We start from the raw sequence: 23,848 nt of genomic DNA, 5'->3' as shown, positions 1-23,848 counted from the left end.
AAAGGAAGAGAGGCACTTTTCTTACCTAAAAGGGCACTCATAAGCTAATTATTTAATGGGGCATTTATTAGAAGGGGAAAGATGGACCATCGTGTTTTTTTTAAAGAAAACAGGCATTTATTTAAAAGGGAAAGAGACACTTGCCAAAGTAAAAGTGGCACCCATCAGATTTGAATAGGGGCACTTATGAGAAGGGGGAGGGGCACCTATCGAATATGAATCTTAGCAGAGGTGAAAAGGGGCACTTATGAGAATGGAAAGCGGCATATCTCAAAGTCATTAGATAACATTGTAAATAGAATGTATAAGAGTGTGATCATGCAAACAAGATATGATATGTACATCTTATTCCTCCAGCATTAACTAACCAAGCAAAACTTAGGAAAGATGTAAATAAGGATAAACTTGAGGACAATAATCAATGACATTTTGCCTTTTGATTACATTTAATTACATAAATAAAAACCCAAGGTATAATAATACATTTGAAGCGCCTTCAAGTGGAGATCAATATTAACACTATAGACGCTACCGGGTGTAAACTAATTCATCATCATTTTTAATATCCTATCTTGCAAATATCACGTTTTCATACTCACTATGCTTAAAGGGATCCGGTAACTTTGTCTTAGATCCTTACAAAAAACTCCTTGATTTAGCTCATGCTGCACTGATAATTATAACCATTTAGGTCAGTCAGGAACTCCATGACTTTTACAAGCCGATCGCCTGTCTGATTATCAAGATATTTATGATTGAAAATTGAAATTCAATTTTGCGTTTGCCAAACGGTTTTCATATCACTACAGTCTATTGGGAAAAACAAGTATGGTATATCTGGTCACTCAAAGGTTTTTACTTTTTTGAGGCACTTCTTGATCATTTTCAAGTTCGATTTTGTTAGGGCTTCAATATAACACCATATCACAGACACTGATAACACGTAGGGCCGTGAATTTAGATTTAACATTGTTAAACGAACCCTTTAATCATGCACTTGAAAAGCCAGCCAAGTACAGACCTGGGAAAAGGACAAAAATAGAAGCATTGACATCATTCTTGTTTTCAGTTTTGTATTCATTGTAAGATCTACTCTTTGGAAGAAACTAGTTGATGTAAGTCAGTGGCTTAACTCCAAATGGGTTAGGGGCGTGAGAGAATGTGCATTTCTCCAATTATATTGCGAGACAGAGAGAGAGATAGATTGATTTTCATTGTGTACCAGTTATTCGATGTGCCAAAGTGAAAGAAATTGAAATATGTCATTTCTCGAATAGTTATGGAAACGAGTGTCAATATAAAGATTTTATTACTACCTCACTGCACTACACAAGGAATCAATTTTCGTGAACCATTCAGGGACTACTTTTGTATTCTTCCACGCCAAGGCCAGGTAAAATGATTCCTGGATTCTCGTCCCATTTCACGATCACACAATCATAAATTGCTCAAAAGCCTCTGAAAACAAATTGGTCTTTAACAAAGCTTTGAAAACGGCATCAGGTGTGGGTTTTCCTTTGGGGCAGCAAAACTGAAAGCACATTCTCCAGAAGTTACTTAAATTTGGGATAAAGCTTTGGAAGCAGATTGTCCTTTACACTGCGTAACTTATTTGAATATTGATTGTATTATTATTATTTTTTTTTTTAACAAGCAATATTATTTTGAATGCAATTCTTGGCTTTAGTGGCGACCAATGTAACTTAATCGAAACAGGTGTAAAATGGGAACATATTGAGGAATTGCATGGACTTAAGTCTTGCAGAGGCATTCTAAACACGATGCAACATCATTATTTGTGATTCTGGCAAACCAATTGTAGTAATTAACAACTGACTTTGTTCATATTTGGGGGGAATACTACATTCAATATATTTGGTTAAAGATTTGTCATAACATATTTTTGGTAAGATAACTGAACATTTCTTTCAAAAGTCAAATTAAGATGTGCAATTGGGATATTTCTTCGTTTTCAAGTCACTAATAATTGTGTTAGGTTATAGAAACTACATGACAATTGCTAATGTGATGAATAATATATGGAGGCCTCCCGTTTGGTTTTGAATGGTAGAGAGTACAGCTTTAGTCAAGATAATTTGTTACTTTTTTCTGTAAAACATACTTCCAAAAACCTGAATTGTAACAATAACACCACCAAACAGACAATTAAACAACTTTACATGTTTAAGGACATACAGAAGAAAAAAATTGTTCTGAATTGTTATGCTTTGATATTTTTGACATTCATTAAAATACAACCGCCTCCAAAAAAAAAAAACATATCCAAACCCACACCCAAATTAACCAACACACACCACCTTACAAAAACAAAGCTCTTTTAAAAACATTTCGTAATAATGTTCTACTAATAAGATTGATTGATATATCGCAGCTACTCATATACAAAAACACTCTGTTATGATGTTTTTAATATGATTTGCTAACTTTTTTGTAACTATATGAAGACTATCTATGAACTACTCGACTAGAAATATCATGATGAAAAAATCAAATAGTATTATGTTGTTTCTTTACCTTATACTGTATAGATCTTACAATCTTAAATTGTTTTAATTTTACCCAGAACATTTTGTTGTAGACCACTAAAATAGCATTTGTTTGTGGCCTTGTGCGGCCATTTTATCAATATATATATATACATATATTTTATAATATGGACACAACCACTCCTCATTTCCGAAAAATCCGGACGAGAAACTACGAATCGATTTTACATAGCCTATAATAACTAGACCAGATTTTGGTGGTTGTTCATATATTACCTTTGATCGAGTGCCTGAAAGTGCGCTCATCCAACAAATTTACCTGACCAGGATTTTTTTTTTTAAGGGGGGTGTATACGTACGTAGTTGTTAATTATATAGCTATTATTACTACTAGTGCTAATTCAAGTCAATTAGTAGTATTCTATGTTTTCTTAGATGAGAAAAGGGGCAATGTTGAGAATGAAAAAGTGGCATTTGTCGGAAAATGGAGCACTTATAAGATTTTTTTACCAGTGATGAAAAGGGGCATTTATGAGAAGGGGAAAGGTCTCTTATAATTAAAAAAATGGGCCATTTGTCAGAAGGAAAAAAGGCTCTTATCAGAGATGTAAAGGGGTATTTATGAAAAAGGGGTGGAGCTACTATCAAAAAGGAAAAGGGGCACTATCAGAGTGGAAAGGGGGCACTATCAGATTTCAATAAGGACATTTATGAGAAAGGGGTGGAGCTACTATCACAAAGGAAAGGGGGCACTAATCACAAGGAAATTTGGACATATTGGAAAGGAAAAAAGGGAACGTGTCAAAATAAAAGGGGCACTTATTAAAAGGGGAAGGGTACCTCTCGCACGAAAAGGGGCTCTTGAGCAATTGAGAAAGAGAAAGCTCAGAATTGTAAAGTTGGCACTTGTCAGAGATGTGTAAGTGGCATCCACAAGAATGTGGCACGGGCATCTAATAGAAATAAAAAGGGACACTATTTCGTCTTATCTGAGGTAAAAGGGGGCACTTTTCCGAAGTAAAAACGTGATTTTGGGGGTACCCACACCCCTCCCCCGAGTACCGCCTCTAAAGTATTTACTAACAGCGTCAGCAAGTCGAGTTGAACGTGATCCAGTTAAGGGAAATAAAAGAAATTGAACAATGCCTCGCTCGCATGGATGAACATTATAGAGATGTGAATTCGTGACGGGTATCAATAAAAACTTTTGGGTTTGTACGTCGGCATAGTGGACTGCTACGTCCTTTTAATGCACTGTCAGTGCCTTAAAAGGACGTCACCCGTTGCAGTCCACTTTGTCAAGTTAAGACGTGCAAATCTAAAAGTCCCTAATGTTACACAGTAGGCCTGGGGATGGAGTCTTTCCAAGTGGTTGTGCACGGATTAAAAACGAACACTAACTGGAGAAAGAAGGGAGCACCTTCAAAGGGTAACCTCAAAGCGGCAAGAAAACCAGTTTTAGACATTGGTGTACACCCCTGCATTGTATCAGGGATGATCTTCAACATTTTCTCTTTACTGCTTCAGCAAAATACTTTGCAGATGAATGTGTGTGATTGTCTGAAGATACATATGCTAGCAAGCGAAGCAGACGAGAATAGGTTGAAACTTTGCATGAAATCCCCAATCCTGCTTGGATTGTATCTAGACGATATCGACTCAAATAAAGTAACTTCAGTTTGCGCTTAAACACATAAATACTGACCGATTGCGCTATTCTTGGTTCAAGGGAATTACAAAACCTAGGCCCTGTGGACCCCAAAGTAGTAAGGGCAAATTGCGTTCTAACAAGAGGCAGGTGATATGCTTGCGCCTGACGTGTGGAATAACTATGAACTTGGTTATTTTTCTTAAATATTCTAGCCAAGGCTACTGGCAGTAGACCTGCATTCAATTCATACATTAGAGCTCCTAGTTTTAAATGATAAATACCTTCAAATTTCAAAACACTACTATTATAAAAAAATATATACATAAAAAAAGAACATCTGTATGTGCAAGATAGTGAGTATTACAAACAATTCATACTCTTTTCTGTACCAGTAGTAATTTATCCATTTGAGATTTGAACGAGTTGCCCCAAACTAGCACACCATAGTGCAAATATGGCAAAATTAAAGTTGCGTACAACATACGTAAAATATTTAGTGGGAACACAGATTTCAATTTATATATTACACCAGTATTACACTAGCAAGCTAAGCAAGCGAGTCATGGGAAAATTCGGGGGGATGCTGTCAGTCGCTTGACATTAGTGGCATATGTTAAAGGTACTACGTCCCATTTGCAGGCCCAAAAAATGAAAAGGTTAAATTCCTTGCATAATTTGAATATTAGGACACTGCTAACGTTTAAATTTCACAGGACATACATTACATGTTCATAATTCCTGCAAATTTCTACATAATTTGATGTTGGCTGCAAAAGGGACAAAATATCTTAAAGTATGCTATGAAAATATATTGTTTCGGGGAAGACGTGGGGTGATAATAACACCTTGTCATAGCACTTTGGTATTAAATTATGTCACGTTTTAACATGAATGACATCTGGTAATGTATATGCAATTAACCTGAGTTTGAACATTCCTTCATATTATTTAAATCTATATATCCTTAAACGAAGGGCACTTAGTTACCTTGGTACTCTACAAAAGTCAAAAGGGCGTGGGGTTAAAAAGATGAAAGTTTGCAAGATGCGTATTTTAGCAGTTTGGTAGGATATGTGATCGTTATTTTAAGAAGCACACCTCATATATTAATCTTTATAAGTAGGGGAACTGGGCATTTATTACAAAGGGGCAATTGTCAAAATAAAAGGGGCAGTTATCAAAGAAAAAAAGGGTCACTTCTCATACCTAAAGATATATAATATAAAACAGAGTGATCTACTCACCTTATTTGTATAATCAATCAGTAGGCCTTTAAGTGCAGGTCAATGACGTCACTTTCCGCTTTTAGTTTAGGTGTGTACTAAACCCCCGCTCAACGCCGCGTACGACGGGATATAAACGGCTCAAACTGGTGTAAACTGTGAGAATGAAACAAGTGGCTGTCAAATCGCAATTCCGGCCTAATTATACGGATTTCGCTCGGATTTAAATGTCCTCATTCGCCAAATGCCATGCAACTTGCTTGAGTTAAGAGAGAATGAAAGTTCTCAAAAGTCGACTCCCTGTTCCGAAGAGACCGACATGCAGCAGCCTTTACGAAAAAAGTAGTACATGTATGTAACTTATAACAGCGTCAACAAGTCTATTTGAATGCGATCTGACAACAAATGGAGGAAACAAAATAACAATGCCTCACTCGCATGGATTAACATTAAAGAGATATGTTTTCCCGACGGGTCTCAATGTTGCTCTGCAGGGGCAGTGGGGCGTCTTGTAAGGCCAGGGGTCCAGGGGTGTAACACTCGAATTTTATTAATTCATAATCTTTTAGATAGCTGCTCTGATTCATCCCTTGAAATTTCACAAAACGAAGGGTAAAATGACTGCAAATAATCACATTTTTTGTTCAAAGATAGTCTTATCTTGTAGAGGCTTGTATGTTTTGTGAAAACATGCCCATCCATACAATCAGACAAAGACGAAGTGTCGATCGCTGTCCTTTTTACGAATTTTTGTGATATGTATCCCGTATTAGAAATTGTCTGTTCGACACGCGGGTTTTCGTAGATTTGCTATAGCTTTTTTTAGAAAGTATATGGTAACCTGCACCCGACACTATGACAATAAATAGGTTGTATTTCACAAACATTACATCAGGTTATTTGAAAATTATGACTTGATTATTCAAGAAAGTTTTTGTAAACGGAATACCTTATGGAACGAAGTAGGCCAAAATATCTTATTGTCGCTTCACTTTTTGCAACTTCACCAGTAATACTTGTTTAAAGTTACCCAATAGCATATAAATAGATTCGAAAATGGTAGAAGAAAATAATCAAATACAGAACTTTAGACTTTGGTATGAAATCAAGCATACTGTTTTCTTTCACGAACCAATTATCCTTCCATAGATTCCACGCTCAGAAGCCTTTACTAGCTGGTAGGTTAAAGGAAACCTCTTCATAAATAATAAGTGTACATGTAGGTATACTGAAAGATAAGATTCATCACTGCCTTGCTATTGATGTAGAATATCCCTTAGGAGAACTCACAACAGATACATACAAAAAGATATTATTGGCATGCTGTATCTGCCTTTTAGTATGACTTGGACGCAGCCATTTCCTTGATAATGTTAAACGTATCAGGCGAACCTGCATCCTCATCAACTTCAGGTGGCACTGTAAAGCGCTGCTGTTGCCTTCACGAGAGCACGCCATATGCAACTCTTTCACCTGCCATTTGTGTTGCACCTTTCATTCATTGTACAGACACTTTCTTGATATCATCAGTTTAAGATATTGGTGGATGACCTCTACCCTGTTTTCCTTCGACTGCTCCTTGCAGTATTTGCTTCTCAACACCTTCAGATCTCCTAACAATGTGCCCAAAATAGTTTAGTTTTCTTTCCATGATTCCCCTTCTGATGGTCAAGTCTGTTCCAATCTTTTCCAGGACCCACACATTTGTCTTTTTATCTTTCCATGACACCTGCAACAGCCTCCTGTAGCATCACATTTCAAGGCATCAACTCTCTTTCTGTCATTATTTGTCATGGCCCAGGACTTACTTCCGTATTAAAGTCGCAATAGAGAATGAAGTTGCTTGAAGCAGACGAACCTTCAGACTGAGAGATAGGCTTCGGCTCTTCCAGATGTGAGACATATTCTGTACTGTTGATCTCGCCATTGCCATCCTTCTCCTTATCTCTGTGGTGCTCTCTCCTTTGTTAGTGATGATTGAACCCAAGTACTCAAACCGATTTACTACTTCAATCTTATTTTCAGCTACGATGAAGTCAGTGTTATTATCATCTCTATCGACAACCATTATTTTTTGTCTTTTTGGTGTTTAGAAGAAGGTCTTTCTCTTCACTTGCCTGTTTGATGCGATTCAACAAATCCATCAGCTCTTCTCTGCTGCTGCAAACGAGAGTGGTGTCGTCAGCATACCTTAGGTTCGTGATCCTTTTACCTCCAAACTTGACTCCCCCGTTGAATCCTTCCAGAGCAATTCTCATAATGTCCTCAGAATAAATGTTTAAAAGGTTCGGAGACAGTATGCAGCCTTGACGTACTGCCCTACCAATTCCAAACCACTCAGTATTGCCGTTACTGGTTCTCACTGTTGCTTCTTGGTCATGATAGAGGTTTTTGATCAGTTCGATGATGTGGCTTGGGACCCCATCTTTGCCATTGTATTCCACAATTGAGAGTGCACCAAGCTTTAATTGGAAACATTTTTTAATCCAATTACAAAAAAACTTTACTTCGCAATGAGGGAAAATGAAAGCTGAGAAGGTAAAAAACATATTTTGTTGAATGACAAATAACAGGGGAATAATTCATTAAAAATACTAAATTATAGCAATTGACAAACCTATTTGACATATGAGGAAGCTTCACAGAAGAAGAGGATCAATTTATTCATGCAATTTTGACAGTTGTAGTAAAAAAGATAATAGCAGGTTAGTGAAATACTTCATCACCACATACACGCGTGAAGGAAGCAATCATAAATTTGATAACGTTTACTTATAAAAACGAGTTCGTATAGCACGTCACCTAATAAAGAAAATGGTGATGCCCATGCCGTGCTGCTCAACTGTTCATTATGCTAAGAATATCTTGCTTTATGCCCTACTCATACACTTTGGTTAGGATCTTGTAGATTAATGAGTAATTTATAATGCAATAAATCTCTCTGAATAACTAAAGTTATTTCTTGGGATGACAAAGTTCTCATCTTATGAGCCGAAATCACTGAATTTTACGTAGTGTAGAGTTCATTACCAAAATATGCCGCGTGTTTTGGTATGGTGTCTACAAGTGTTTTTTTTCTTCACGAGAACGCTTGAGAAAAAAAATCATTTCAGGATCAATTTTTCTATTTTGAAGTTGCTCAGAAGTCTAAAAGTTGCGAAAAAATTGTTAAGATGTAAATATACATCTCACCAGCGGCGTACGCAGGTGGGGGGTTTGGGGATTCGAACCCCCCCCCCCTTGGTATTTTTATGTGTGTAAACCCCCCTAAAAAAACTTAAACCCCCCCCCCCCCCCCCCCCTTTGGTTTTTTTTTTTTTTTTTTTTTTTTTTTTTTAAATTATAAAAAAAAAAAAAAAAAAAAAAAAAAGTGTCCGCTTACCTCCCCCCCCCCCCCCCACTGAGCGACTTTTCGGCTGGCTGAGTCGTTGCGATTTTTTTTGGACTCCAAAAAAAAAAAAAAAAGTGTCCGCTTAGCCCCCCCCCCCCCCCCCCCCCCCCAGCCCCCCCCCCCCCCCCCCCCCCACACTGAGCGACTTTTTGGCTGGCTGAGTCGTTGCGATTTTTTTTGGACTCCAAAAAAAAAAAAAAAAAGTGTCCGCTTACCCCCCCCCCCCCCCCCCTCCCCCCACTGACTTTTCGGCCGGCGCGATTTTCAAATTTTCGAGAGCAAAATATTTTAAACCCCCCCCCCCCCCCCCCCCTTGAAAAAATCCTGCGTACGCCCCTGCATCTCACAACCATGATACAATGTTCCTTCCCGAGTTCTTGTTCTACTGACTGTTCATTAAAAGCCGGTAATAGCAATGCTTTATAGTTCAGCAGTGTTGTTAGGACGAAACAAGAAAACAATACTTCTTCATTCTTTTCTGTAATCATCTAAATGAAAGCATTTAAATTGTGTAATCTATTCAAGCACTTTGACCTGTGCAAGGTGACAGAAGGAGGATTATAGCACTGGTAACAATTGTTATAAGGGGATGTTCAGATTGTGCTCAAACTTGGCACATGCAGGAATAAAACGTATCCTGTTTTTTTTTTATTTAGCCTAGCTATCAATACAATGTACAACTCACTCTGTTTTACAATGATATGATATAAAAATGAGAGTAGTAGGCAGGGTCGTAGATAAATTTAAACTATAGTATTACAAATCCAAGGTCAGACAAACATAGCCTACATAACATTGAAAGAGCACCATTGTAGGTGTATGCAGCTTCAAAATGTTGAAATTATATAAAAGGAGGTAGGTCCACATAGTGTTTCAGGAAGAGCTAAAAGTTGAAATTTTAGCATACTAACTAAAGAAATCTTTAATTTGCTGTAGCTTAAATACTCAATTCACCATGTAATATTTCCATGGTTTTGTGGTGCCTGGACACCAGTATTATCTTTTTTCGAAAATCTAATCGTAGCCTGATCTTTCTAAATCGAGGAACATAGAAAGAGGGCGCCCAACAACAATCTCGTTTTAGTGCCGTTGAATATAGGACAGTTTGGCCAACCCCGATCGAGTTGGGCCTAATGTGGCGAATACTATTTTGTTGGGCTAGCACACAACAAAAGCACTAAAACGTATTTGGCCTAAATCTGTGTATAGATGTTTTTGTTAGCCCCCCCCCCCCCTCCACACTCTGGATACAGTTTCTTTATAACGTCATCCCTCCAATTTTATTTCTTATCTTTTTTCTCCCATATATGCCTTCTTCCTTGGGGCACTACTAAAAATGCATCATAGAAAAGAAAAAGTTCCTCTGAGTACTTCATTTTTAAAGAAGTTTTCATATTCTTTTAGTGTTTGAACAAATGGGAAATGTGTCCACCACTACATTACAGTCACATACCCGGTGCAGACAACTTGAATTTTTTTTTAAGTCTAGTGATTACAATTCTCAAAAATGCATAGCTGTGATATCTTAGATATGATAAGAAAATCACTAGTAACATGTTGGCTACTGAGTATCGACTGCACATGTATTCATGTGGTTTATTACTAAAGCAGTCACAAGGTGGCGCTAGAACAACTCATCCCTTCACAATGAAAGAGTCATCAATATTATTGATTGTACATCTGTGATAACATTCATTTCTGCTTTTACCACAATTTCCGGAATCGAGATCCAGATTGATAACTTGCCATAACCTGATAACTCAACGTGTATATATCTATATGTACACATATCACACATGTAAGTTTTAACGGTCATAGAGTTGTATTAAAACCAATGTTTACTAATTGAATGATATCTTTATGTCTGTGCAATTCTTTATCCATTCCCCTATTTAGGACACAAACACATTTGCATTCATGACATTTTTTTCCTTTACACACCGCTGTAAAAAGAACAATATTTTGTTCCAAGCCTTGCCCATTTTTTGTTTCGGTTGTTGTTATTGTTGTTGAACTGCATTTAAAAAAATTCATATAATACATTTCAGTCGTTGAGTGAGTAGGATGTGTACTGTATTTGTGTAAATAACAAATGAAGCATTCTTATCTTTATATAGGGCAATCACCATACATGATACAAGTGTCATTGTGTAGACTGTAGACCTATATATTCATTTATCTGTTAAATTGTACATGGTTTATATCAGGCACCCAATTATCAGTAAATTATTAAAAATCGTGGATGTGTCAACCCACGTGCTATCATTACCTGTCATCTTGATCAATGCACGCATGGCCCCATGTAATTATTTTGATGTTGGGTTGTAATTATGATGGGTGCGATTATCCCCATACAGATATTTATGTTATGGAAGTTCAAGATCAAAATAATTTACTGGTACTCACCTTCCCATAGGAGAGGTATCGTTCGGCACCCTGGCTGAATGGTATACTTATGGGTCTTTTCCCCTCTTCTATAGGGTAAAAGAATGCTTTATATACCTCTCTATAGCCTGTTGAATAAATCTAGTCATCTGATTAGTCGAAACGGGAGACGTGATTATAACCATGCCCGCCTAAAGGTCAATAGTTAATGAGAAAGATGCCCGTTGCCCCGTTGGGTAACGGGACGCATGGTTAAATTTTGCTGAGATGCCCATTGGTTCACGTGTAAAAAGCCTCTCCGTGCCACTTGGTAGCGCGGATACTATACACTGTGTGTGCAATGGTTGTAACATTCAGGCAAGTTTCAGACGAAGATTAACAGACAGTGTCTCAGATTTTCTGTGATGCTTAACCAATCTTTACTCAAGAAAAGGATAAGGCAAGAATTCATTGTAGATTTCGGTTTTGATTTGAATTCTGTATATAAAATATATATCGACTGCTTTAATATCCGAAGCATAGCTGTTTCTATACTAGGGACTTTTAGATTTACACGACGAGAACGTGGACCTCTACGTGTGACACGCCAGTGCCTTACAAGGACGCCACAATGCCTTAAAAAGATGTTACACGCAGAGGTCCACGTTCTCGTCGTGCAAATCTAAAAGTCCCGAGTGGCTCTCGGGACCGCCCGGGTGTGGATTGGGGTCATAGCAGGATGCAACGTCCCCTTAAGCCTATATAAACAGCTATGCATCTCATAGCAGTCAATATATCTATATCAGTAACGTGTGCTGATGAGACTAAATGTGGTACCGATCGATGGTATCTAATGGGTCACTTTTTTATGAGTTAGGAGGGACAGCGTCGTTTGGGGCTTAAATCCACTCTCATTATAGCGGAATCCAATCCAATGCATTGTGTGCATTACTTATCTTGAGAATGGGTTTGAAGCTATGCCTACTATAATTACAGGAAGAGTGTGTGTTTGGGGGATTATTTGACTTCAAATAAAAACAAACATGAGAATCTCATGTTTTGATTTGTATAACTTCAATTTATTCTTTATAAATTCGATTCCATTCAACTCAATTTTCACACCTTCTGATTAGAGAATAAATTTACCTGCTGGACTTGTATTCCCCTCAGTTACCACTTGTGTTGATTTCCGCTACATATATCCATGACAACAACAACAAATTCTTTATTCTTACAATTATATTTCAAGCCAATTAAACACATATAAGGCACGGAGTGAGAAACAAGATATTTAATTATCCTGGGGTATTCATATTTTTGATCAAATATTCAGGCGTGTATACGTATTTACAATGCAGTCATTCAAAATATTAAAAAACGAAAAAAGGGAACGTGTAAGCATTCCTAAACTGTTCAGGGATTTGGATTAGGTTTAGGGTTAGGGTTATAGTTAGGGTAAGGGTAAAATGACAAGAAATTGACCCTTTTTGAAGCAGGGCCAAGTTGTCCCCGGATCCAATTTAGCCCAGATGCCTCTTGAAGGGTATATTTCATTATCGTCGCAATCCACACAAAAATTTATCACAATTATATCAATTACATAATATATACTGTTCATCATACTGTTTGTACTGCTTATCAAACTCTCCATTATACTGTTTGTTTATAACTTGAAGAATGAAGTTGCCTTCCAAAAATCTGTGTACTTGTCATACTTAAATAATAACAGTTTGATAATATTACCATGAAACTCGCAAGAATTTTATTGTTCATTAAACTATTATAGATTCAATGATACAAAATATACATGCGTTAATATAAACCTAAATTATAAGAATAACCAGCAAACATTACTTGTGTCTAATATACTAATAAACATCTGCAGGTATTCGTATTTTTATAAAATATACAGGCGTGTAAACATAGTTACAATGCAGTTATTCGAAATATTACAAAACGAAGAAAGAACTTATATGCATTCCTAAACTCTTCAAGGGTGTATTTCATAATTATAGTGTTATACTATCGTCTCAATCCACCCTAAAAATTATTACAATTATATCAATTACATATATATATATTGTTCATCATACTGTTTGTACTGCTTAATAAACTGTACATTATACTCTCTGTTTTTAACTTGAAGAAGGAAGATGCCTTCCGAAAATATGTGTACTTGTCAATCTTGCATAATAAACAATCTCATAATGTTAGCATGAAACTTGCAAGAATGTTATTGTTCATTGAACTATCATAGATTCCTATAAAATATACATGCGTTAATATACACCTATATTATAGATATAACTAGCGAACATGACTTGTGTCTAACATACATATTTATGGCAACAAGTATTGCTGAATTGTTTAAGAATTAAGTGATTTTGAGTACTGTCAGTAGGTTCCACTTTATCGAAATATGAGAATACGATGAATGATCCGAAAAAACGAATATTATACAAATGATGCATGCGCATGAGTTCATTATACGATCTATCCGCACTCGAGTTGAGGCTGTGTGTATCTATGGCACGAAGCCGTTAGGCTGAGTGCTATAGATACACACAGCATTAACGAGGGCGGATAGATCGTATAATGAACGAATAAAAACATGCATCATTTGTTTTATACAACGAAACTCCTAGATCGTTGCTATTTGATGTAAAAAGAATTAATTCAAGATTGTTTCGTGACAGTATATGGCTGACAAATAAATCTCAAGTTTAATAAGGCTTAATTTAGTGCGCACACATAGCTATAGATTCAGCAAGCGCACTTATTACCTCTATACCCATTTACGCATAGTGCTGCGCTCAAACCTCTACGCGCAGTACTGCGCTCTGAAAACGAGTTCAATAGTCCTTGAAAATATTGCACTACTTTTCATTAAAACGAGTGCAATAGGCTCAGTAAATGAATCACATGTGACCGCGCATGACCAATCATTTGATTAGGATCTGGGAGTGAGTTGTATAAACATGACTAATTATAAAATAAGGCCAAACAATAACTTCTTTCCGTTCGAGGAGAATCCTATTTGGCAAATACTAAACAAAGGTAAACAAAGTAACTGAAACATTGCACTAAAAGAACCATTAATCTCTCTTTGTATTAATGAGACATTTCATTCTTCCACTGCTACAACCTTTTATTTCTTTGTCCTTTCTTTTTCTTTTTCTTGTTCTCCTTTTTCTTCTTAATAATAATGATACTAAATAATAATATGTCTTGTTTACCTATTGATCTAAAGTAAAGGATATCAGCAAATTTAAATAATTTTATATAAAAACGCAAAGTTTGTAGTTTTTTCATTATGTTAATACAAGTGTAAACTATTCTTAACTGCATTAATCATGGTTATGGAACGAAGTGATAACAACGAAAACAGACATAATAACACTTTTTATTTTGGACTTATCTGAGAAAATAAAAGCGGAAGCTGAGAAAACAAGCGCGCGTTCATTTTTGCGATTTACTTCGATGAGGACAAGACAAAATGTGTGTTTTCGTTTAGAATTTTTCAATGTTTTCTTCATTTTCCGAAAGAGCATAAAGGATAATGTCCAAATGTTGAAAACCAATTGAATATGTTAGGTATTGGCTGAGATATGACCATCTGAATAAATATATGTCCTATGGGAACTTAGTGTTATATGCTCTGGTTCCTAATGATTATTTAAACATAGTGACGTATATCCACTTGACCGGGTGTGCATAGTCATCAGTGTAACTTAACCAATGTAAGAAATGACGTATGAGGTCCGTCAACGAACATAGTGATGTATGTCAGGTATAAGGCCATGGTACATGTCAGATTGACCGGTAGTTTGTATTCATCACTGGCACTTAACCAATGTGAGAAATGTGATACGACTCTCCTTCCAGTATTCCACCATCCTGAAGAAGAAGACATATTACATCATATTAAGATCAACAAACAAAAAAGGCATAAACCACAATAAAATCATGCTGGAAAAAAAGAAAAATATGCTAACAAATACATTTACATTAACAAATTAGCGAATTAATATATTCAAATGTCTTATTTCATTAGGATATTTGGAAATGAACACATATCTAATGTTTTATTGCAAACTTGTTTTATAGGGAAACGCAGGGCCTTACTCCTGTAGCATATAGGACTAAGCACTGATTAAAAAAAAAAAAAAAAATCCACAAAATAAAAACAAGGGCATCGGCTCATGTAATAACGATAGCAGGCAAAAAACTAAAATTATGAAGGGCCAAATAATGAAGTGGTTAAGAACATAATATTTCTAAATTGCGTGCGAGAAATAAAGATAATAAATCATAATAAAAATCATAGCATCGAAAACAAAGAAAGAAATATTTGAATTGATAAGAAATATATTGCAGCGCAAATTCGACCAGAAGGAACAATAATCAAAAGAAGAATTATGTTATTTAGCAACGTTTCGATGTTATGTTGATCATTTGATGTGTAGGAAATGGGTGCACAACAATTAAGACAGAGGGTCAGGCCTATTCAAAAGAGCTGAATACGTGAATTAAAATGTAAAGAAACAGTTTGAAAAAACTTATGATGCAGAAATAGTAACAGTAACACAAAGGAAACGTAAAATGGGCCGAACAATGGAAATTAATTGTTAATGAAATACTGTAAACGATAATATAGAACTACATTGGCGTCATAGTTGTTATAGACATTAACAATCAAAATAGTGAAAGTGCACAGTGCACACAACGTGGAGCAATACTTACATGAACAACAATAACACAGAGATACCCGAGTGGTGTGTTAGTAAGAACTATGAGATGAGATTCCAGTCTGCCGCCCTCTTTAGTTCCACAGTTGTCTAACCTATGTTCAGAAAACAGAGTGATGGAGGTAAGGTGCGTTGGGTGTTCAAAAAATTCCCTGCGAATATGAGTCGTTTCCTCAGCCTTTGCATTTTCTAAGCATTGAAAATGCACAAACTCTTGTCGTAGACTTGTAGCTGACGATCGGGGGGGGGGGGGGGTTGACACCTGTTGAAACTGCCACTGTTGACATGACGTTATTTAGACGATGCACCCGACAACAACAGAAAGGTTAAATGCTAATTCCGACGGTTAATAATTGATAAATGCAACTGCATATACATTTTCAATACAGGCATTCACACTCTATTCATTGCTAGTGTATAGCGTTATTAACAATTCTAAAATAACAATTGAGAATGAGAGCGATAATCAAACCAAACCCATCCTAACTTTCGGTCAAAACCTGGAAAATACACCCACCTTTTATCCTTTGCATCCCTTCACGCATTTGTATCAGTATGCTTTACCACTGCAGACTAACTGAATAGAATCATCTCATAGGATTGTAATCTATTTTATACAAGAATTGAACAAGAACCTACCACACGTATGACATCGACTTCACTTTTCTGCAGCACTCGATGAGGTGAACCAAGTCGTCCTCGTCTGTGCACTTCACTCCGGTCAGATGCAGCCAATCTAGGTTCTTGGTTTGGTCTGTAATCAGACAACCTAGTCCTTTCATCGTCTCTATTGATACACTGTCCTTCTCTGATGGGAGTGATGACGGGGCTCTAAGATTGATGTGCATGATCTGCTGTCCTCCGGTCCGACGAAGACAAGCCGTGATCTGAGCTATGTCTCTCTCTGCATCATCGATAGTGATTTCGATATCTCTCAAGCCAGGGAGCGATGAGAGCAGACCTTCATAGCTTTGTGGTGTCACTCTCTCGGCTAATAGCTTTGTGACGGATAGAAGCTCAGGAGGAGATGGAGGGAAACTAAGAGAGGAATCTGCAAAGGTAAGCTGGTTCAGCGAGGTGAAGGATTTGAGGCAGGACCACAACTTCTTGGTCATCTCAGCAGATAGCTTGCACTGCTGTATCTCAAGCCTAGCATGCTGCAATGAAATGCAAACAGATGAACTTGTTACTTCCATACGCATCGAGATAAATATTTAACACTAAATGTAGGGAGATTCCACATCAGTGAAGTTTAAATTTAATAGGCCTAAATGCACCACTGAAATTAAAATACAGGTAAATTATTCAATTATCTCCTTTAAAAAAAACGATTTTGTTTCAAAAGTTTACCCACCTGGACGGCGTCTCTGTCGTTTTGACAACCACCTCCGCTCCTACAAATATTTGAAAAAGGAATGATGGTTAGAATATGGTTAAATCAATTATTGGGAAATTATTTTACGTTAATAAAGAATAATGTGAACTGTACACCCCATCTGCACATAGGTAATCTGGATAATTAATTAAACAACAATACTAACAATAACAATAATGATAATAATCATGTTTCAAAAGTGATAATGATGGCAATAATAATAAAAACATCAATAGTAATACATTTTAATAAGGTTTGTGTTCATGTCGTCTTAAAAAGCGGATTGAAAACAAATATCTGTACTTGAATTAAGATCTTGATCTAATTCTAAGTACCTCGAATTCAAAGACGTTAGTTGTTCAGTCTTGACAAACAGGTCGACCAAATCGTTTTCGTCTCTGCCCTTGACCCCGGACACATGCAGCCGCTGTTGGTTCCCGGTTGGGTCTCCAAATAGAAGACTAAGCCCTCCAATAGACTCTCCTGAATCGATCTCCCTGTTTGTTGTGAGTGTAGACCAGGCGTGAAGTCTTATATGAACAAAAGACTGTTCATCCCCAGCCCTGGTCTGGCCCATAGGTCTGGAGGCGGTGGTTATCTGAGAAGTGTGGCTCGTCTCTGCAACGTCGATAGAGACATCGATATCTCTCACTCCAGGTATCGACGAGAGCACTTCTTCGTAGCTTTGTGACGTCACTCTATGAGCTGATAACTTTATGACGGATGGAAGCTCAGGAGGAGATGGAGGGAAACTGAGAGAGGAGTCTGAGATGATGAGGGTATCTAGCATCCGAAAGGCTTTGAGGCAGGACCATAGTCCACTCGTCACGTCGGTAGTCAGAGTAGACCTCTCGAACTTTACTGTCCGAACCTGGCGTTCAGATAGAAATGGAGGGAGGGGTGAAGAGAGAAAGATATATAGACAAATAGTCAGAACATCGATAAATTCATGAAGATATCTATTTCATCTTTGAGTCCAGAATCTGGGCGGTTCTTATGTTTCATCTCTATAATATTTTCTACATGTACTTCGAGCCGCCCAAGATGGCGTTATCAACGAACTACTACACCCTGCCTTTTCGCCGGGCTTAGAAATCCAAATATCACGTCACCTTCGGCTTGCAGCACGTAGGGAGAGACGGCGCGGCGGAGGTGCAATTTATTTACAATTAAATCGACCAGAGTCTGAACTATCTAATTTCCAGTTTGGGTGGTAATCATTATCAAACGAGACTACGGCCTGATCTTATCTGAGAATATTATTCGCTAAAGTAATTGTAGCTCCCTTCCCTACTACTTTACATTCATAAGTTATAGATTTATTTTCTCCAATGTTAAATTTACAGATTCTTTATTTAACATAGGCTACTTGCATTATATTTACCGAGTCTCATCATTTTTCCTATACAGTGTGAGTCAAAAAAAGTAACACCTATAAAATTGCTAATTATTTTTTAAGATCATCTATGAACAGTAAATTATTATACATTTTAAGGAAGAGTGTTTTATCCAAAATCATTTGGTATCAATTTTGTGTGGTATGTGATCACGCTTGAATGAACACGAGGCATTGTTTGCGAGAGTGCAAAAATAGACTTGCGCCAAAGTTGCTTATCTGATGTTTAAATAAAACAATTGGGATTTGGGTATTAAATCGATTTTTGCAGATCCAAATAACATCCCTAACAAAATTAATCATGCCATAAAAATTAAATATCGAGTATCAAACATCAACGAACATTTGTGCGCGTGTGTGTGTGCGTGTGTGACTTTGCTTCTGCAAAAAGCATATGAAATGCATTCCATTTGATACATTCAATTTATTCTCTAACACCGCTAATCCCAACATATTACATGCTGTGGGAATCACTTTGGCTTAAGTCGACTTTTGCACTCTGCAAACAATGCCACCTATTCACCCAAGCGTGAACACATACTACACAAAAATGATACCAAATTATTTGGGATAAAACACTCTTTAATAAAATGAACAATAATTTACTGTTTATAGATTTTCTAGAATTTTCTAGAAGTAAACTTTTTTGTTTGACTCACACGGTATAGGATCTAGGATCTAGTATTATTTATAGCATTATTTTTCTCGTTTCTTGAATGCGGTACCTTGGTTAAAGCCGTAATTGGGCAAACGTGGAATGATTTTAATAATGAATCATACGTCTTGATCATTTTGTCATGCATTATTATTTAATAAGATGCCGTCAATTTTAAGCAATGATGTAATACAAAAATCTTACCCCTTTGACTTATAGTTATAGCGGAGTGATGGAAACTAAATCAATCTTTATTACATTATTATTGTAAACATATTTTGTGAAATGAAAATGTGCATACCTTGTCTTTTAGTTCCATTGGAAGATTTTGCATCCCAACGACGGTGTAGACAGTTGGTGACTTTAGAACAATACTCTGTGCAGTTACACATCTTTGAACAAACGAAGACACATTTCCTTCAGTACCCTTGGTCTCTGATGAGCAGTCAAGGAGAATTCGATATCGCTCGCTCTCATCCATAAAGCTGTTGGAAAGGAGCGCCTCCATTATTCGTATGCAAATGCTGTTATCTGTGCCAGCAGCAAATCGGATGAGATTCTCATAATCCCCGAAGTTTGCTTTCATGTTTCGCAGCAGTCTGTCTAACTTAGAAATCTTCAGTCGTAACATAATTTTTTTCGTTTTAGCAGCGAGGTATTTCCCAGCCGAGTGTTCCTGAGCGAGCTTGTGATAAAATTCAATGGTAGTGAAAGTGGTCTTGTTGGATCGTGGGAGCCTTGTCTTTGGAATCGTAATGTTGGATAGCAACCCAAGCTCGCATGCCCTATCAAGGATAGCAGGAACTCTTCGAAAATCGTAAGGCGTAAACACCAATTTTTTAGAGTCGTCGACTAGACCAGCTAGAGCAACCTTACCCAGTTTATGAATGATTTCAGTAAGTTCTTCCTCTGTTATTTCGTCTTTTGATTTTGATCGGGCATTGGCATGTTGCATCAGAAATACATTCACGCTGTCTATTAAATCTGTTTGAGTGGTAGTTTCAGTGTTTAAAAGCCCCTCGCTCCACAAATGACAGACCATGAGACAGAATAGAGGTGTTTTAACAAGTTCATTGATGAGTGGTTGTTCATCAAGGTAAACCTTCAGACCATGACCATGTCTGTTATAATTATTCGAAGTCGAAGCAAAGAACTTGTCGATGTACTCACGTGAGCTCTTTTGTGAGAATCCTTCGATCCACATTTTTGTGTATACCCTTGGGAGATCATCATCATTGAAGAAGTTTTCTAGGTGAGGACGTGTTGTTACAAGGACTCGACACTCTGGAAATTCCTCACAGCGAATGACATTGACAATATTGCTCTCTGAGCTTCGTTTTGAAGAAGAGATACCCGCATACTCATCTAGCCCGTCTAGTATGATGTGACAGATTCTCTGATTCTCTCTAATGAAACTCTCGAGACCCTCTGGTGTAAGATCATCTACATCACTCAAAAGCTGGGTTTTGATAGCTTCTCCGATCGATGTAAGCTGACTTGTGTTTCGGAATTTCACAACAAACAGAAGTGGCAGGTGTTCTAATGCTGACCCCTTTTCTCTGTGAACCCAGTCGTAAGCCATCTTAGCGACAGCCGTAGTCTTCCCTCTTCCAGCGGGTGCCGAAATGAGGATTCGATCTGGCAGTTCTCCGTTTACTTTCGTTGAAAATATTTCAGCAACAGAACCCTTGAGTATTTCCTTCTTGTTCATGTTTTGTCCACTAGCGTCCTTCTTCACCAGTGTGACAACCGTGTGCATATTTTTGAACTCAGCATAATCACTTTTATCCCACGGTTTCATTTGAATTTTGCACAAATGTTTTCGGTACTTATTCTCCAACTTCTCGCGACATCGCTCAACAGTCAATGATGCCGAGATCTTCTTATTGTAGATACCTGGAATGATACAAGCATATATAACACCAAATGTCTTATTTGACTCAAATGATATATCAACCCCTTCGCAAGGATTTGGGGGATGATTTTTGTTTTCTCGTTGAAATACATGAATTCCGACGATTTGCCTCAGTTTTGCCACGAAGTAAAGGCCTAGAAACGCACTCAACGCTGCTGTTATCGTTGAAAAGACTGTATGGATCAGTCAGGAAAACTTTCTCTCCAAATCGATATTGAAAATCTTTGGTATATATTTTCCTGTTAATTAAATAACTTGTTGAAACAGATATTGAGGAAGAGAGATGGACAGGGTGAAGGAAAGTCCAGTCATGCAGTCACTTCCCAAGACGCTAAGTCAATAATTTCAATCCGTCTTGAATCACGAATTATGTTTATATATCGAATTATTTTATAATAAGTATTAAAGCTGGACCGGTCTATTCTTTTACCACACATTTCTATTTTCAGAGGGTTCACAAAACTGACATTCTTGCTATATGCCTTATGTATTTATTGTTTTGTCAGTTTCGTGGTATATTTGTCTCTTGGGCCTCATACCCGTGGGCTCTGGGTCTCCTGGGACGACCCCGTACTCTCAGGGGCGTTGCAAGAGGAAGGGGAGGGGTTATGGGAGTTATTGGCAAATGTGCCGCCTCTTTGGGCAAGAAAGGGAAGGAGAACATGAATAAAAAGAGGGAGTAAGAATTAGGAGAAGGGAGAGTAAGAAAAGAGAAAGAAATATTATAAAGATAGAAAGAAGGAAAAAATGAAGAAAGAAAGAAAGAAAAAAAGAGAAACAGGAGAAAAGAGAAAGCGACAGGATGAATGAATAATAAATTCAGAGGGATGACAAGTGAAATAAAAGAGTAACAATTGAGAAAGACGAGGATTGCGTTTGCCCCAGGCGCCGTACGATAAATTGGTCTACGATTTTTCGTGCGATTTTGGGGGCATCGTAGGAGGGTACGGGCTACGATGTTTGTGTTTACTGTTACGATCTACAGTATGCGATCAGAAAATAAAGTGAGCCAGCCACGGCCAAGAAGAGAGAGAGCTGTTCTTCTATCCGTGGCAAGGCTTGACGTACCAACTACCATAAAGTTTCTGAATTGTGACATTTCGTGCTAAGATCTATGTTGTGAACTATTAAAGAAGAATGAAAGGGTACCTCGCCACAAATGGTGGAGAACCCGGTGCTGATGACGTAGGAATGAAACCGGACCAAACATTGGAACATCCGTGTAGTATTGACTTGAGCTTAGACACGTAAGTCTATGGAGTATTGTACGGCGTATTGATCGGTCACTGACTGCAATGTGACCTTGGACTGATATGAATTGCAATTGTATTAACAGTGCGGGTGTATTCACAAATCACGACTCTGTGTGAACCTGTTTCGGTGTGACATTTTCAAGGTGGATCATTGATCAAAATTATGACATGACAATTTCAGTGGCTTTGGTTCCAATTAGTCTAGAGTCAATGCCTGGACCCTGGATGTCAGAATATCAGAGTATGGACCAGTGAGAGGAGGTGGCGGCGGCAGCGGTGGTGGAGGAGGAGGGCGCAACCAAGGGCCTTATCCAAGTAATAACGGTGGTCCGTATACAGTGGGGGTGGAGCAGGCGCCCGGCCCCCCCCCCCCCCCACTCAGAGGTCGGAATGACCGCATGCGTGTTGCCAAAATGTCCGGTAAAGGGGTACTTTTCGTGCGACAAAGTCCGGCCCGAGGATTGTAAAAAAAGGGGTGTATTTGACTTTTCAACCGGAGATTTCTTTAAAAAGGGGGTGTTTTTCTTTTTTTCTCTCATTTCTTTGGACTCCTGAGATATTATTCCGAATTTAGGGGGGTACATTGAGCATTTTTCCTGATTTAGGGGGGTCTCCAAGGCAGGAAAAGCTCGCGAAAAGCCCGCGAAAGGGGGGTTCGGAAATGTTGGCAGTCCTCAGATAGGGGGTGCTTTCAAAAAGAGGGTACGAGCATATGCGTACCCTAAATAACACTGAGTGGGGGGCCGGGAGCAGGCGGAGGCTACCAAGGTGGTGAAGGTTACAGTGGCGGACCAGGAGGCGGTGGCGGTTACGGTGTAGGTGGTAGCGGCGGATACGGAGATGGCAATGGCTTTGGAAAGAGACTCTAAGTGGTACAGAATTGTATTATATGGTAGCCAGCGAGGGTTCATATTGTTTTTGGTTTTCACTTCACGATATTGCTTGTGTTAAATTATACTCAAGACATCATTCTGAGATAACATCAGCAAGGCTTTTGGGTCTAGTTATCAAGGATAATGGTGTGTGATGATAAAGTTTGGATAATTTTGCAGCATTAATTAGCATTTTTGACATACATGTATTATCATGCATCATGCATGATAATACATGTATGTCAAAAATGCTAATTAATGCTGCAATGAATACTCAAGGAGCCATGATGGCTCCTTGAGTATTGATGCCAGGTGTTATACAGGTGAAACAGCACACATTTTTATTTGGTAAATTATATGACATGTCATGCCTCATATCATGTTTACATTTAGTATATGTATTATACGACTTGTACAGGGTATCTACTGACAGTTGAGATGGGGTCATTCGGTACAAGGTATCTCGTCCCTGATTCCATATGCCATGTTTTTGATTGG

The 23,848-nt window shown here is 37.8% G+C and overlaps 3 protein-coding genes across 3 annotated transcripts; 1 reads left to right on the top strand and 2 right to left on the bottom strand.

Annotated features, from left to right (window-relative positions):
• Nucleotides 1-14,731: 14,731 nt before the first annotated feature.
• Nucleotides 14,732-17,035, bottom strand: LOC115927128. Its single transcript, XM_030992599.1, has 3 exons — nucleotides 16,524-17,035; nucleotides 15,880-15,979; nucleotides 14,732-15,033 (listed from the first exon to the last, which is right to left on the bottom strand). Exons 1-3 carry the CDS (start codon nucleotides 16,997-16,999, stop codon nucleotides 14,983-14,985), a joined length of 627 nt encoding a protein of 208 aa, XP_030848459.1. The 5' UTR covers nucleotides 17,000-17,035; the 3' UTR covers nucleotides 14,732-14,982.
• Nucleotides 17,036-17,222: 187 nt separating this feature from the next.
• Nucleotides 17,223-22,303, bottom strand: LOC105437645. The gene is made up of 5 exons (XM_030993968.1): nucleotides 22,294-22,303; nucleotides 21,765-21,800; nucleotides 19,612-21,206; nucleotides 17,563-18,130; nucleotides 17,223-17,278 (listed from the first exon to the last, which is right to left on the bottom strand). The coding sequence occupies exons 1-5, from the start codon at nucleotides 22,301-22,303 to the stop codon at nucleotides 17,223-17,225; spliced, it is 2,265 nt and encodes a 754-aa protein (XP_030849828.1).
• A 59-nt stretch (nucleotides 22,304-22,362) lies between these two features.
• Nucleotides 22,363-23,347, top strand: LOC115927737 (glycine-rich RNA-binding, abscisic acid-inducible protein-like). The gene is made up of 3 exons (XM_030993967.1): nucleotides 22,363-22,410; nucleotides 22,679-22,793; nucleotides 23,229-23,347. Exons 1-3 carry the CDS (start codon nucleotides 22,363-22,365, stop codon nucleotides 23,345-23,347), a joined length of 282 nt encoding a protein of 93 aa, XP_030849827.1.
• Nucleotides 23,348-23,848: the final 501 nt, after the last annotated feature.

Source organism: Strongylocentrotus purpuratus, unplaced genomic scaffold (assembly GCF_000002235.5).
Source record: "Strongylocentrotus purpuratus isolate Spur 01 unplaced genomic scaffold, Spur_5.0 spur5_scaffold_20, whole genome shotgun sequence".
In the NCBI taxonomy this organism is placed as follows: Eukaryota; Metazoa; Echinodermata; class Echinoidea; order Camarodonta; family Strongylocentrotidae; genus Strongylocentrotus; species Strongylocentrotus purpuratus.
Note: the sequence above shows the minus strand (reverse complement) of the source record. Positions and strands in the feature narration are given on the sequence as shown.